Here is a 17,612-nt window from a genome sequence, read left to right on the forward strand (position 1 = left end):
GTGTAATAGCACAGCAATCAGCTGATGATTTATTGGATTATAGCATCATTTTGACGTGTCAAACAACCATCTTACATGGCATGACATTTAGGCACCTTTTAGACACTGTTTCCCGGTAAGGGATAACATATTCCTTACTACCTTCTCTTCACTTAGTTAACTATATCAGGGTAGTTGATAGTCTTGCACAAATTTTTTTTTTTATTCCTAATAAAAATTATTTGTTCACACAGGTTTCAGAGCTGACCATACATGATTATATATATAAAGTCTTGTAAACGGTGACATCTAAAGTGCGACCTAAAACAACAATGATTTGCAAGACCTATGTCTCTCAGGATCATTCACTAAGATCCAACTTCTTACAGGTAATATGCCATTTAGATTTTTTTCACTGACTACAATTCGATCCTAAAACATTAATGTTTTTCTAATCTTTTTCTATTTTCAGACTTTAATTTTTGTTTTTTTTGTACATTATTATGAGGGCATCTATACTGTCTGAACTTTTTGTACAGTATTTAGGGAGATGCTTTATAGCAAGCTCCATGGGCAAAGTAAGCAATATACTGGAGCTGAACCCCAACTTAGGGCTTTATTACACAGAGTGATGATCTACCAAATCAAGCCAATTTGGCAGATTATCACTTCATGTAATAAAGTCAATGATCAGCTGAAGAAATGATCCTCGGCTGATCGTTGTCTTTTAAACATATTAAGAATCATCTTCCACTGACCGCTCACCGCTTCGTGATGCTAGGGTAAAAAAGAAAAAAAAAATTATACTTACCTGTCCAGACTCCCCAGTATTCTCCTGCTTTGTTCCTGTGTTCCCCGCTCACTGCAGCAGCCTCTGGCACTTCTGAACCCGTCTTTGAAGTGACAGGCTGCTCAGCCACTCACTGGCTGCGACATCTTGTCTCGGCTAGTGATTGGATGAGTGGCCTGTCACTTCAGAGACGGGATCAAAAGTCCTCCAGGAATACAGGAACATTGCTAGATGACATTGGGGGAGTCTGGACAGGTAAGTACTCCTCTAAAGGGCTGCACGAACATTGCTAATGATGTCCATGCAGCTCTTGCTGCACGATAACTGAGCCGTGTATGTGCTCGGTAAGGGGGCACCGATCAAGTCAAGCTGTGTAATACGGCCCTTATTCTGCCGCATTTTACATAGGGAGTAATCCCATACATACACAGGGAGAGCATACGAACCCCTTGCAGATGTTGGATGTGAACCAAGGACCCCAGCACTGCAAGACAACAGAGCTAACCACTAAACCGTCATGCAAACACGTATAGAATGTAATACAAGTTTATATTAGAACTTGCAAATGATACAATTTACAATATCCACCACTTTCCGCAAACACATTTGGAAGACATAATTGATTCAGAAAATATTCTAAAATTAAATTTATTATGTGCATTATTTTGCGCAAATCCATCAGGACACCTGAGGTGTACATACACATGACTTTTTTCACTATTTTACCTTACCGCTTGAATGTTGTGGCATCATTACTTTTTACTATCATTCTGTAAACAGCTTTTCAATGTACAGACTCAGAAGTCTCAGGACAGCTTTTTATTTCAGAAACGAAAAAGAAAATGACATATTTGAATATCTGAATACCCCATAAAGTAATGAGCCTCTCCAGAACATGGCTGCCATTGTGATCCATATTGGATCAAAGGGTGAGATTATTTAATGGGAAGTAGATAATGTAGCATATCAAAGAAGTCCAGAATAGTCTAAGTAATTTATTGCTGCAATCACATTTACAAAATCTCTTGAGGTTAAAAAAAAAAGTTATTAACAAACCTTTGAACAAATAAGCTTGCAACAACAACTGTTCCCTTACGTCCTCAGCAGCAGCACAAATGGGGAAGATCCTATCTTCCTGCAATGGTAGGACAGATGGTACTAATAAAAGATTGATTAGGAGCCCTATAAGAAGGCCATACAGACCCCTCCTCCTTGTGTTTTTTTCTGTCCTCCTGTGGGACAGGTGGTAGGAGAGGGAAGCAGGCTCAGGCCTATGTTTGTGTCTGACTTTCCTTTCCAAAGATTCTTCCTTTCCACATGGTCGTGTGGAGAGGGGAAATTTATAGAAATGTTGTTTTTCCTGCTCTGCTGTATCAGAGAGGAGATTATTTACTTTTTAGTAGAGTTATCGCTCAGCTTCTCTGCTGTATGGAGCCGCTGTGTGAGGGAAGCCATGAAGCTGCTGCAGTAAGTATCATGGTGCTGCCAGACCTGTGTCCTCACCTGGGCGGCTGCTAATGTTTCTTGATACTTCAGCAAGGTAAGATATGCTGTTTTTTCTTTTGAGCTGGAAGCCTGGCATGTGTATCAGGAGGATTATTGGATATATATATATATATGTTGTATGAGGCTTTTATGCCTCAAATGTTTCGTTTCAATGTTTTTCACTTTTTTTTAACATTGGTTGTGCAAGTCCTGTTAGACTGCTTCACTATATGAGTGACCTATGTAACTATAGTGAGTATACATGAACACAGCTTTAAAGCTGCTAGTTGGGTATTTAGTGCACCTGCTGTCTCATTATTTTCTCCAGTACTGCTACAATGAAACTGTGTATGTGTGTGAACACAGCCCTAGAGCTGCTAATTGTGTACACCTGTTGCCTCATTACTTTCTATAGTACTGCCATCGGATGATGCAGTGAAGCTATAAAACTGTGTGTTTGTGTGTGCACACAACCCTAGAGCTGTTAGTTGTGCAGTGTGCACACCTACTGCCTGATTACTTTCTATAGCACTGCTACCAGATGATGCAGTGAAGCTCTGAAACTGTATGTGAACACAGCCCTAGAGCTGCTAATTGTGCACACCTACTGCCTCATTACTTTCTATAGCACTGCTACCAGATGATGCAATGAAGCTATAAAACTGTGTGCACACAACCCTAGAGCTGCTAGTTGTGCAGTGTGCACACCTGCTGCCTGATTACTTGCTATAGTACTGCTACCAGATGATGCAGTGAAGCTCTGAAACTGTATGTGAACACAGCCCTAGAGCTGCTAATTGTGTACACCTGTTGCCTCATTACTTTCTATAGTACTGCCATCGGATGATGCAGTGAAGCTATAAAACTGTGTGTTTGTGTGTGCACACAACCCTAGAGCAGCTATTTGTGCATTGTGAACACCTGCTGACTAATTACTTTCTATAGTACTGCTACCAGATGATGCAGTGAAATTGTGTGTGTGAACACAGCCTTAGAATTGTAGTTGTGTAGTGTGTATACCTGCGGTCTGATTACTTTTACTTTTCCAGTATTTCTATCAAGTGATACAATGAAGCTATAAAACTGTGTATGAACACAGCCTTAGAGTTATCGTGTAGTGGTAGATACACCTCCTGTCTAATAAATTTCACTAATACTGCTAACAGATGACGCAGTCACCCTATGGAGCGTCTGTGTGCTACTCCAGTGCTGCCATTTAAGAATGCAGTGAAGCTACTGTGTATGAACACGGCCTTAGAATTGTTAGTTGTATACTATACACCTGCTGTCTATTTACTTTCACTATACTGCTATCAGATGATATAGTGATCATGTGGACCTTCTGTGTGCTGACATTTAAGAATGCAGTGAAGCTACTGTGTGTGAACACTGCCTTAGAATTTAGTCGTGTACTATGTACACCTGCTGTTTAATTACCTTCACTAATACTGCTATCAGATGATGGTTATCATGTGGACCTTCTGTGTGCTGCTATTTAAGAATGCAGTGAAGTTATGAAGCCACTGTGTGTGAACATTGCCTTAGAATTGTAGTGTACTGTGTAACACCTGCTGTCTGATTTCTTTCACTATACTGCTATCAGATGATGCAGTGCCCTATGAAGCTACTGTGTGTGAACACAGCCTTAGAGTTGCTAGTTGTGTACTGGATACATCTATCTAATTACTTTCCCTAATACTGCTATCAGATTATATAGTGACCATATGGAGCTATGTGTGTGAGCACATGCTTAGAGCTGCTGGATGTGTACTGGATACACCTGCTATCTGATTACTTTCCCTAATACCGCCATCAGATGATGCAGTGATTCTATGGAGCTTTTTTGCGCTGCTCCAGTGCTGCTATTTAAGAATGCAGTAAAGCTACTGTGTGTGAACATGGCCTTAGGATTGTAGATGTGTACTATCTGATTAGTACTGTTATCAGATAATGCAGTGACCTATGAAGCTACATCCTTAGAGATGCTGGATGTGTACTGTATATACCTACAGTCTAATTACTCTGTAATACTGTGTACACCTGCTGTCTAGTTACACTCTGTAATACTGATATCAGATGATGCAGTGACCCTATGGAGCTTCTGTGTACTGAAGGATGCAGTAAAACTATGAAGCTGCTATGTGTGAACACTGCTTTAGGATTGCTGGTTGCATATTCAGTGCACCTGTGTGTCTGATTCCAGGCACTCTGCACTAGTCTGTTAGTCGGCCGGTCAGTCTGGCACAACTTCCATCCTTGGATGTAGCAGGATTCTGGTAACAGAACTTCTGGGGAAAAAGCTTTCTTGGCGTACAGATCCTGCAAGATTCCACTTTAAGGTGGCAGAGAATTCATTTGTGGATTGCAACTTTTTCTCAGAAGAGACAATGACTGCTTAAGATTTTACATCTGAATGATAATCTACAGGCTGAACTGGATGGAGTCCGAGGTCATGGCTCCTTCAGACGCACAAAGTCCTTGTTCAAAAAAAAAAAAAAAAAAAAAAAAAAAAAAATTCTTAGTAATTTAAAAAAATAATAATAATAATAATAATAAATAAATAAAATAAATGTCTATATTACTATAGCTGAGCAGTATACTTGGCTGCCCGATCCCCACAGTTTGGAGACTGGTCCTTCGTTGTAAGGGGGCAGATGTTCACTCCAATATAAAGATAGTTGGATCTGTATTGGACATTCTCATGAAAGTCTAATAAGAGAAGGAACTTCTACTTTGTTCCACATTCCGTAGGAATTCTAGTATGGAAGGTAAAGGAAAGAATCCTGCACAAGAAGGACCAGACGTCTCGGAGGCCTTGGGGATGGGGACAAGAACTTGTGACTACGTCTTTTCTGACAATTTATTTCCATAATGAGAGAGGTCTGTACCAGTGTTATATGATAGGAAAGGCTACCATATTGAATTTTGATCTGTGGGTCCCTCCTAGAGGGATGTTATCTGACCGTGTATACCTGTATACAGCCTCCTCTGAGGAAGGTGCTGTATGTGGGATCTATGATCTGTAGGTCCCTCCTAGAAGAAGGATGTTATCTGACCAGGTATACCTGCATGTACCTGTATACAGCCTCCTCTGAGAAGGCGGTTGTATGGAGGATTTATGCTCTGTAGTTCCCTCCTAGAAGAAGGACGTTATCTGGCCATGTATACCCGCATGTACCTGTCTACAGACAAAAGCTGCATATTCCTTTACATCAAGACCTTTTGTACAAGGCAATTGGCATTCTTTTCAATTTACAGCCCTTCTATCTGGAATAATCTTGGCTCCATCTACAGTCACCAAGAGGATGTCTATTGTACTTTGACTGTTTGAGAAAATTGAAGCTCATCATTGTTTTCTGGCATCGAACAATTCCTAAGGAGGAGAATAGATCCCCAGTCTGTGACTTTCTTCCTCCAGAGAGATTACAGAAGTTGACACAAGTCGGGGTTCTCAGCACTCCCCAGTTGCTGTCACTTCATCTGATACCCTTGGGTCTTATGTCTACACTGGAAATAACACCCAGAGACAAGGATAGCTTTTCCTGCTCAATGGCAGCAGTCTCCCAATGAAGTGGGTAGAGAAAACCATTGATATATCAAGCAGTGGGGCGCTTGTATGAGCAACTGGCAAGGAAGCCTTAATCCCCATCAGAAATGTTGCTGGCATCCAACATATGAAGGGAATACTAGTCCACTCCAGCACACCAATCTATGGTAAGCTATCAGTATAAGATCAAAACCGCATCTAGGATGGCGCATACCGATCTTTATAGGGGCACTACTGGAGGCAGGGGCATTTTGTCTGCTGGCAATCTATGCTGCGATGTAACCCTGCGATGTAACCCTGTCGGAGGAACGGTCTCTGGACCAGAAGCTTTCTGGAAAATCGCATGGAGGATAGACCTATTCCTATTCAAGGTTCAAATTGGAAAACCTTTTTTCCTCACTCCTAAAAAGCCCAGAGTCTTGCAGAATCTGAGACAAGGTTGGGCCTTGGTCAGCCTCATTTGCCCCTATTGACCCAAGAGGGCATGGTTCACAATGGTGAGCCCCCTGCCTAAGAATCTTCTGGGAACTCTCCCAGTCTCCCCAGCTACTGACACAGAGTAGCAGAGATTACTCCCAGCGTCCCTGCCAGGTGTGGGCAGAGTCTAAAAATCTTGCAAGTAGCAAGTCTCTGGTTTCATGATGGCCTCTTATATTATCTAAAAGCATGGCGCTAATTCCATAGGAATAATCTGCAGGCTTCTGTATACCCTCAGTTAATAACTCAAGAGGGCAGGCTTGTCCGAAGCTTGACTGCCGTCAACAAGGTGGGAATTGATATGCTGTCAAAGTGGTGACCACTCTTCTGTAGTCCAGAGCCACAACTGCCTACAGAACCTACCTGAAGGTAAAGAAGATGTTTGAAGCCTGGTGGGTGAAAGTCTCTTCCACATCTCCATTGTTACAATCCATTACTCCTGCCAACACGGGAGAGAAGGAGCTTCATCCCTTAGATGTGGGAAGGGCTTGGAGCATGTATATTGAACGGGCAAACTCCTTCAGGAAATCTAACCACTTGTTTTTATCCTTTGCAGGGAAAAACAAAGGATGCAAGTCATCCAAAGCTTCTCTGTCCAGATGGATAAGGGAAGTCATCTCCATATGCTAACAAGAAGCTGGATTACAGGTACCTGGTGCAATCAAGGCACATTCAATGAGGGCAATATCATCCACATGGGCTGAAAAAAGATCTGTACCCTTGGAACAAATATGCAGGACTGCTTCATGGTCGTCCGTCAATACCTTTTGTCAAGCACTATAGACTAGATATTCACGAGTCAACCAGTTTTTGGCTCAGCCATTCTGTCTTCTGTAATGTAATGGCCCTCCCTAGTCTGTTTTCATAGCTTGCTATATCCCCATTTGTGCTGCTGCTGAGGACATAAGGGAAAGGATAATTTTTTACTCACCGTAAATTTTCTTTCCTGTAGTCCGAAGCAGCAGCACAGACTTCCCGCCCTGATTTAAACAAACTATTATTTATGCAGCATACCTTGATTGTTTTAATGCCTTAACTAAGATTTTATTATGAATTTTAAATTTTTTTTCGTCGTTAGAATTAACACAAGGAGGAGGGGTCTGTATGGCCTTCTTATAGGGCTCCTAATCAATCTTTTATTAGTACCATCTGTCCTACCATTGCAGGAAGATAGGATCTTCCCCATTTGTGCTGCTGCTTCGGACTACAGGAAAGAAAATTTACGGTGAGTAAAAAATTATCCTTTGTTCCCTGCGGTGCTCTGTGTTCAGCACTATGGACAACACAACTAGCTGTTTATCACAAGTAGAGATGAGCGAACCGGGTTCGGGTTCGAGTCCATGCGAACCCGAACAATCGGCATTTGATTAGCGGTGGCTGCTGAACTTGAATAAAGCCCTAAGGCTATGTGGAAATCATGGATATAGTCATTGGCTGTATCCATGTTTTCCAGACAACCTTAGAGCTTTATCCAAGTTCAGCAGCCCCAGCTAATCGAATGCCGATCGTTCGGGTTCGGATGCACTCAAACCCGGTTCGCTCATCTCTAATCACAAGGAATGTTCCCAGTTGTTGCAAATTTAGTTGTTGATAACTTTTGAATCACAAGAAGCAGGTGAAAGCAGTGCCGCAGGTTCAATGGGTGCATTCAAGATCCAAAACCAAATGAAATCTGTGTCTTTATTGCACTGTGATTGTGGAAATCAATTCTTGTCATAAACACCATACAGCTCTGCTGCACACAGTACACACAGCTTTATTATACAGCATGCACCTCTTGTAGTCCTGTTCTTTGTGTGACTCCTTCCAGGCATGTGACTGGTGACATGCTCATGACATCAGCAAAGTTCCTATTATCTCTGTGCTGGATAAGTTGTGTGGGTCTCTGCACAGTAGGAAGCCACATGCCCATCCACCCAGCTTCCTCTCCGAACTGATCATACAGTTTGGTGTTTGGCAGAAGGATAAAAGCTGCGCAGCTATGAGTTGCTGCTCCCTTCTTGCAGTAATCAGTGCAGGAGCAGACACAGACTGCAGAGGGCCCCACGTGCAAAAAATGTGTTTAGGCCCCCATAACCTATCCATATCTCCACCTTTCTGCCTTTAAGACACACACATATGTACGCCCGGGTGTCTGGTACATGTGTCCTAGTTTCTCGGGAGGGCCCTACAGCACCAGCACAGATACCAGGGCCCACTAGAGGACTGTACTGTAGTCTGTGCAGGCCCCAGAGTGGGACTGGGGTACCTGTGGCCAACCAATAGAACTGATCATGGGGGGCACCCAAATAAAGAACCCATCAGAAGTGACATGCTGACCTGGTCCCAGTCTGCACTTATGTATCTGTGACCACAACTCCCTGAATAACAATAACTACAACTCTCAGAATGTCTTACGCTTACAAATAACTCAGAGAATGCTGGAAGTTGTAGTTTCCGAAGGGACAACCCCTTGAGTTGTCTACTCGTTTGTAGTTTAAATCCCAGTATATCCTGAGGGCTGCAGACAGTCAGTAAATGCTGGGAGTTGTAGTGTATACAGATGTTGGGTGCAGTAGTCCCCAGGCACTCTGTAGTTGCAGGTCCTGTTCACTGCAGTAGAGGTTGCTGGTCCCTTCCCTCCTGGTGGGGCCCCGGGGTTGCAGTGAGTAGTAGAGCAGGAGACACAAGGACTTTACTTTACACTGTTGCCCTGGGCCCCTGTGCAAATGAACAGGCTGCACAAGCGATATGAATCAGTGTGTTTTGCTGTGATATGCTTAATATCTTAAAGCATTTTTATTTCCTAGGTAATATTGTCTTTAGTTTAGATCACTTTACTTTATTTGGCACTACAGGACCCTGTGACACAACTATACCTCTGGTCAGCACAGGGCTTACCTGGGCAAGTGCCAGGGCCCCAGCGCCTCCAGGGGCCCAGAGAGGGAGAGGGGCCTGGTGTTCTGATGTTCAGCCCATTCACTGTAGTGCACAGTGAGCGTTGAACATCAGAAGACACAGGGGAAAGAGAAAGACCTGCCAGCGTCCTGCAGAGAGAAAGAGAAAGGACCTGATCACATGATTGGAAGGTTCTCAACCTAATTATACAGTGTGGAGACCAGCCTGGCAGAGAGAAAGAGGAAGGCTGTAATTACTGTGTGTGTCTGTGTTTAAGTCAGTCAGCCTGTGTCTATGTCAGACAGTCAGTAACATGCGTGTCAGTAAGTGTCTGTATCAGTATTGTGTGTTTGTGTATGTTAGTGGTGTATTAAAGCGACTCTGTACCCACAATCTGCCCCCCCCCCCCAAAACCACTGGTACCTTCAGATAGCTGCTTTTAATTCAAGATCTGTCCTGGGGTCTGTTCGGCAGGTGATGCAGTTATTGTCCTATAACAACTTTTAAACTTGCAGCCCTGTGCCCAACAGGAGTTTCTGTGCCCTAACTTTGCACCACCCCTCCGTCCCTCCTCCCCATTAGGAATGCTCCAGGCAGATTGCCTCTTATTCCCCACCTGGGTCAGCCTGTCACATGGGCTGGATCATTAAGCACCTGTGCAGTGTTCAACATGGAGAAAATGTTCCAGTGGCATTCCTAATGATGAAGAGGGTGGGGAGGAGGGTGGTGTAAAGTTAGGGCACAGATACTCTTGTTTGGCATGGGCTGCAAGTTTAAAAGTTTTTTTTAGGACAATAACTGCATCCCCTGCCGAACGGAGGCCAGGACAGATCTTGGATTAAAAGCAGATATCCGAAGGTACAAGTGGTTTGAGGGAGGGGGGCAGATTGTGGGTACAGAGTCGCTTTAAGTGACTGTGCATAGTTTGTGGATGGATGAGGGGCCCGCTGAGGCTCTGTCGCCCAAGGGCCCGCAAAAACCTGGAGCTGGCCCTGCCTCAGGTATATATTGTTTGAATATATCTTGTCAAATGCTAAATACAATACCATATATACAAATTAGATTTTTCTATTGCTAATTATTGTTATTGATAAGAGATGGTCTGATGAAGGTATGCAAACCAAAAATATTCCAGTATATCTGACTTGCAAACAAGAGTAAAAAAAATAAAAAATAAAACTGAATATGGAAATGTGCTGAAGTCATTTGATTGTATGTAGACAGTAGCATATTCCAATGCATTGTGCACAGTATGTCATTACTGTGATCAGTGCCTGTCCTTAAAGGACAAATTCATATAAAAAACAACATATTAGTATGTTTATTGTTCATGTTTTTAAGGCCAGTGATTTTGAAATAAAAAAAAAAAAAACCCAATGCATCCCCAATGTCCCACTGCCACATAAGATTAAACCAGCACTATGCATGTAAAATGTTTGTTGGGCGCTCTCAGATCTTGATTATCTTTTATATGTTTGACTTGACTCTTCCTTTACTACTGTTGTATTTGTCATTTACTGTTTCATGTTTATTACACTTTTGTGTTATGCACTTTAATCTATTGTCATATGTATAGTGCCCATAAATAATAAGTTGTTAAAGTGACTCTGTACCCCTAATGATGAGGGCGGGGAGGAGGGATGGATGGGCGTTGCAGTCCTAGGGCACAGACACTTTAGGCCACACCAATTTGACAGAGGACTGCAAGTTTAAAAGTTGTTTTTTAGGACAATAACTGCATCACCTGCCGAACGACTCCAGGACAGATCTTGGTTTAAAAGCAGCTATCCGAAGGTACAAGTGGTTTGGGGGATTCAGATTGTGGGTACAGAGTCGCCTTTACATCGTGCAGACAGCTGACTATTTAAACTTAATGTATATTGTTCTTTTTTATTCTAGGCTAAAATGATAAGCCATCCGAGTAACATGGTCTTCCTACTAGTGTTAATGTCTTCTTTCCTTGGATTCTCCAGCACTTTGTTAAACGAGAAGACCATTCCATGCTCTATTACAAAACAGAACAACACTGTTGTTTTTGACTGCAGTGCTCGTAGTCTGAAAACAATTCCACTTCCTTGTGATTACAAATCAGATTCTGTAGAACTGTTATTAAAACAAAACCTCATCGAGACCATTGATAAATCCTCTTTTTTAGGATGGAAAAATCTTACAAAAATTGACATAAGCCTGAATCACTATTCAAAGTCAAGACTAGACAATCCTGATTACTGCAAAAGAGGCCTTGTGATCAGCAATGGAACTTTTTCAAACCTAACCAAACTGGAGACGTTGATCATAGACTATAATTATCTATGTGAACTTCCTCCTGGATTGCCAGATACTATAACAATGTTGAGTTTTCAACATAACAACATTTTCTCAATTAACAGGACAACGTTCTCTAGGTTTAAGAATCTGAGGCATCTGTTATTGGGACATAACTGTTATTATGGGAATAAATGTACAACTTTATTGGATATTAAAAATGGGACATTTACAGACCTTGAGCAATTGCATGAGCTTAATCTGTCGTTTAACAACTTAACCAGTGTGCCGCAATACTTACCTTCATCACTTAAAGAACTGTTTTTAAGCAATAACAGGATAAAAGTAATTCACAGAGATGACTTTAAAAATCTAGTTAACTTAGAAGTTCTTTTTCTGAGTGGTAACTGTCCACGATGTTATAATGCCGCATATCCATGTGAACCATGCCCTGGAAAAGCCTCTATCAAAATAGATAAGTTTGCATTTGAAAACTTGGTAAACCTTAGTGTTCTTCATTTAGGCAGCACATCTTTGACCTACATCCCAAAATCATGGTTTCTGAACACAACTCGATTGAGAGCCCTAAATCTTGCGCTGAATTACTTAGTGACTGAAATATCAACTGGGGATTTTTTTCAGTATTTACCTTCCTTAGAAATACTCGACATGTCCTTTAATTACAACTTTAGATCTTATCCCAAAAATATTAACATCTCTGAGAATTTTTCAAAATTAACATCACTTAGAGAGCTACATATGCGAGGCTATGTATTTAAAGATATTACTGCTCAGAACTTGGCCCCACTCACAAAACTTAAGAGATTGATGATCATAGACCTTGGAGTGAATTTTATTAGGAATGTGGATTTTAAAGTATTTAGGGACTTCCCAAGTCTCGCCATTATTTATTTAGCTGAAAATAGGATCTCTCCTTTTTCTGAAAGCAATAACAAAAGCAATACTCTGGTGGAATATAGCAATGGTCAGCCCAAACCAAGTCAGTCCCAATCTCCTCTTTTCTTGTGGTATGATACCAAAGTCACTCCAGCTATCATTACTCCATTTAATACTCTTGTTAAACCCGAGTGTAGTAAATATGGCAAAACATTGGATCTAAGCTCAAACAGTATCTTTTTTATTGATCCAGAAGAATTTAGTTCATTTTCCCACATTGCTTGTTTAAACTTGTCTTCCAATGGAATCGGCCAAGATTTAAATGGGTCAGAATTTACCTATTTTTCCAACCTCGCATATTTAGATCTGTCATACAATAAGCTCGATTTTGCCTACGTTAATGCTTTTAAAGAACTCAAAGAGTTACAAGTCTTGGATGTGAGTTATAACAAGCACTATTTTATTGTTGAAGGTGTGACTCACCATCTAGATTTCATTGAAAATCTTCATAAGCTTACCATTCTGAACTTAAGCTGGAATGAAATCTCAACTCTAACGGAGTCCGACATTAAAAGCAATTCTTTGAAAGAACTGAGGTTTGCGGGAAATCGCTTGGATATCTTATGGACAAAGGGAGATGGACGCTACATAAATCTTTTTAAGCATTTTACCAATCTGTCCCTACTTGACATCTCGTATAACAAGATCCGTATAATGTCTGAAGAAGCACTTCTTAATCTCCCAGAAAGCCTCTCTGAGCTTTATTTACTTAATAATGACTTAGTGTATTTTCCTTGGAGGAATTTGAGCTACTTTAAAAACCTGAAAGTTCTCGATCTAAGTTACAATAGGCTACCAATGATAATGGGAAATGTGAGCAGTTATACACAGTCCTTACAAACACTTATTATAAGCCACAACTTAATCCAAACTTTGGCAGAGAGCTTTCTTTTTAAAGCTACGAGTCTTATCCATCTTGATTTAAGTTCCAATCTTATTCAGTCCATTAATAAGTCAATATTTTTGTCTGGGAGTGATAATTATCTGGAGGTTTTAAAATTGAAGGGAAACCCATTTGATTGTACCTGTGAAATTATCGATCTTGTCCAGTGGATCATGAAAAATAACGTCACCATTCCACGTCTGGCCACGGATGTTACATGTGCCACGCCCAATAACTGGAAGAAGAAGGGAATTATATATTTTGACAAAAGTGCCTGTAATGAGGACAGGGTAGCAATGCTGCTGTTTCTTATGACATCACTGGTAATTATCCTATTGATTACTTTACCAATTATGAAACATATGTTTTATTGGGATGTGTGGTATATATACCACTGGTGCAGGGCAAGGCTCAAGTGTTACAGAGTCTGCTCTTCAGGAAGTGTGTATGATGCTTTCATCACCTATGATGAGACAGATCCGGCTGTTACTGACTGGGTTTATAATGAATTATGCGACCAGATTGAGGACAAGGGAGACAAGAGCATACTTCTTTGCCTAGAAGAAAGAGACTGGGAGCCAGGGAAACCTGTCATTGACAACATTGTACAAAGTATTAACCAAAGTAAAAAGACTATATTTGTTCTCACAAAAAAATATGTGAGAAGTGGAAAGTTCCGGACAGCTTTCTACTTGGCCATGCAAAAACTGATGGATGAGGATATGGATGTAATCGTTCTTGTGCTGTTACAGCCTGTTCTACAAAATTCACAGTACCTGAGGCTCAGGAAGAAGATCTGTAAGAGTTCTATCTTGGAATGGCCCAAAAACCCTAAAGCAAAACAATTGTTTTGGCAAAACATGAAATATGTATTAATGACAGAAAACCATGCCAGATACAATAATATGTATACTGATTATATTGCCATGTAGAAGTGATAAATCGTTAAAATGTTGTGTGTTACATACTATACCTTGTACTATATAAAGAAAGGCATTCAGGCTCCTTTTGAAATTGCTCAATAAATCAACTATGACAACATCAGACAGACAGACAGTGAGCCCCACAGTCTTAATGCTCTTACAGTAAAGAATCTCCATCTATGATGATAGTGAGACCTTTTTTTTTTATCTTGATATAGGGGATGTCCTCTTGTCATTGCTACAGGCCTAGTCATTGTTATAGGATTCTGAAATGTCATTTAATTGGCAATGTATGGCCAGACTCCCTGGGTTTCCAAATGATGGATCTGCAGGGAAAAGCTGATAGATGGGAGTGTTTTGGTGAGACACTGGCTTTATTCGCACTGTCTTAAAGCATATGTACCACTAGGTATATTGCTTTGTGTTTTTTTACATGAACAGACCTGTGCCAGCACAGGGATGCCGGTGTCGCTGTAATTTTTTTGAACTGCACATGGCACCAGTCTATTCCTAAGCACTGGCCAGGCATTAAGCACTGGAGGTGGGCCCACCCCTCCCCTCTATGACACGGCTCCATTAGAATCAATGGAGCCGTGTGACAGAGGGGAGATCATCACACTGGGGCCAGCACCAGTCTGTTCATGTAAAAAACACAAAGCGATGTACTTAGTGGTACATTCACTTTGAGTTCAATTTGTCTTACAAATACTAATTTAACGAGACACTATGAATAGTTTATTTTTGTAACGTTTTGCTCTTATACATGTAGGTTCTAACTGATCGTTTTATTATAATTCTCTATAATTTCCCAAACTGACCTATAGCTTTATATGTCTGGTTCGGGGGCAAGTTTGCCCTTTAGAATAATGTTTACTTCATTCAGCTACTTCTCTAAAACTGAATACCTCAGAAAAGCAACGTTTGTAAACCTCCTTACCTCTTGCACCTTCTATTTTCTCTCTAGGCTGTAAGCAGATATGGGCAGGGCTCTATACCAACGTATCTTGCTTACATGGTTTCCACATTTGTCTGCTGTAAAGCTTTGTTTGTATGTTTGTTATAAGTTACTGGTAAATGTCTTATAACTGCACCATGGAGAATGATGGGACAAAATGGATAAATAAATAATTAATGGTTATAATGCTTAGACTGAGCTGTTTTCATGATCTCATTGTTCTATCAGTGAATAGTAAACCATCCTTGCCTAATTTCACGAGCACCAGTGAAACAGGTTGATAGTACTACCACCAGTTCTCATAAGATATAAGCCCGGACCAAGCATCTCTTACACACTAGTACTCTGGAACTGTGGTACATACATTCTTTTCTTTCTGCACCACACTGTTTTACATTACATTTTATGGTAATAAATATCACCATAAATAAATAAGTATTCACATTTTTATTATTAGTCCCAAATAAGAGAGAGACGGTCCCAAGTGGAAATCACTATTTCTTATGTTGAGGAACTGATTCCAGACAGCTCCAGTTCTTTACCACATTTGTACAACTCATTTTATCTCACTGTAAACATTATCTTTTTGTTTGTGTTTCATTGTGTTTTTGGTCAGCACTATGTTATCGGTAGTATTTTTTGACAGTACATTTTTACTGATTTTACCTACGGCATCTACACATGATGATTCTTCTGTCGGTGGCACAGGTAAGGGTATATGCACAGGGAGTAATTCTCATGTAAGACTCCGTGCGGAATCCACCGCTCCATTGTATACTCGGGCGTATTCCGTTTTCCACCCAAAAAAATGACAAGTCAATTCTTTGGGCGGACAGTGTAATCTGTCCGACCATAGTATAGAGTCTATGAAGGAGGTGGAGAGGGATGCATGAGCACACAGGGATAAGCGACGGATTCGGCAGAGTTTTCCGCTAGAATTACTACACGTGCATAAGGCGGAAAAATGTAGAAATCAGCAGCTGACATATCTAGGCACAGACAGGCACGGGTCTAATTGTTTTCAATGGCCCAAGGCAGTTAGCTAGTGGCTATGTTAGGGTCCTTTTCTGAGTCGATACATTACATGTTTGGACTCAGACTTTGCTGCATTTCTGAGTCTAAGCCCAAGCACATATACCCTTTAAAATTGGCGCAAACTAGCGTCTACAGCTGACAACAGTCAAGCCAAGGGAGCACATGCATGTCCCTGCTGATACACATCAGAGGCCAATTTAGACTTTTTATTTGCTTTATCTGTACCACAGACAATTGTTATGTGAACATACTATTAGTATACATTAATACTGCAAAATGTACTGGGAGACCCTTTGTGGTTTTAGATATAACTTAACAATACTGCCCTTTCTATGTCTCAGACGTATAGAAAAGGTTCTAAGCTTTATGTAAAGTAAATCAAACGATCACCATTTACTTGAGCGAGGGTATGTTGCAATACCAGTGATTTGTGATCTAGGATGGCAAAACCCTTTAACCACTTTTTGACTATTGTACTTTTACCCATTTACTGTATGATGAGCTGTGGGTAACTGGGAGAAATCTACTAACAGCATTCACGGATATAGGACATGTCTGGAAAAACATTCAATGGGTCACGTTGTTTGCTCGAGCAGTAAATTAATCTCATAAACATTAAACAATTTTATCTACTACAACATAATTTGCAGCATGGATCTCCTATTCACCCTGATGAATATGTAACTTATTGTTTTAGTACCATAGATCCTTCATATTACTAAAGCTGTAGGAGGCCACCATGTACACAGTTACATGCAACAGTTTCCAAGCCTTCATCATGCAATGTTTTATTACTGGCAAGCTAGAACGCTTTTATTTTTTCCACATACAGGGCTGGTTGGGGTGTTATTTTTTAGCACCATGATCTATTGTTTATATTAGTATCATATTCGTTTAAAGCGACCCCCCCCCCAAACCACTTTTACCTTCAGATAGCTGCTTTTAATCCAAGATCTGTCCTGGGGTCCTTTCAGGCAGCTATTGCGGTTATTGTCCTAAAAAACAACTTTTAAACTTGCAGCCCTGTGCCCAACGGCCGTGGCTTAGAATATCCGTGCCCTAACTTTGCACCACCCCTCCGTCCCTCCTCCCCACCCTTTTCATGATTAGGAATGCCACTGGAACATTTACTCCTGTCTGAACATTGCCCATGTTCAGTATTCACACAGCTCACAGCTGAGGAATAGGAGACAATCTGCCTGGAGCATTCCTAATGATGAAGAGGGTGGGGAGGAGGGAAAGAGAGGTTGTGCCAGCCTAATGCATACACAATCTAGGCCACTCCTAGTTATTTTTTAGGACAATAAGTGCATCACCTGCCGAACGGACCTCAGGGCAGATCTTGGATTAAAAGCAGCTATCCGAGGGTACAAGCGGTTTGGGGCGGTCAGATTGTGGGTACAGAGTTGCTTTAAAAGAAAAATTTTGCTCGCTTTTTA

General features: G+C 41.1%; 1 protein-coding gene across 1 annotated transcript; it reads left to right on the forward strand.

The window, feature by feature from the left end:
* Positions 1-340: 340 nt before the first annotated feature.
* Positions 341-15,311, forward strand: LOC138793753 (toll-like receptor 8). The gene is made up of 2 exons (XM_069972441.1): positions 341-368; positions 11,055-15,311. Exon 2 carries the CDS (start codon positions 11,061-11,063, stop codon positions 14,190-14,192), a length of 3,132 nt encoding a protein of 1,043 aa, XP_069828542.1. The 5' UTR covers positions 341-368; positions 11,055-11,060; the 3' UTR covers positions 14,193-15,311.
* The last annotated feature ends 2,301 nt before the right edge of the window (positions 15,312-17,612 follow it).

Source organism: Dendropsophus ebraccatus, chromosome 5 (genome assembly GCF_027789765.1).
Source record: "Dendropsophus ebraccatus isolate aDenEbr1 chromosome 5, aDenEbr1.pat, whole genome shotgun sequence".
NCBI classification, from domain to species: Eukaryota; Metazoa; Chordata; class Amphibia; order Anura; family Hylidae; genus Dendropsophus; species Dendropsophus ebraccatus.

What these genes read in the sequence shown, in the direction of transcription:
- LOC138793753 (XM_069972441.1), top strand. Translation starts at nt 11,061, where the DNA reads ATGATAAGCCATCCGAGTAACATGGTCTTCCTACTAGTGTTAATGTCT.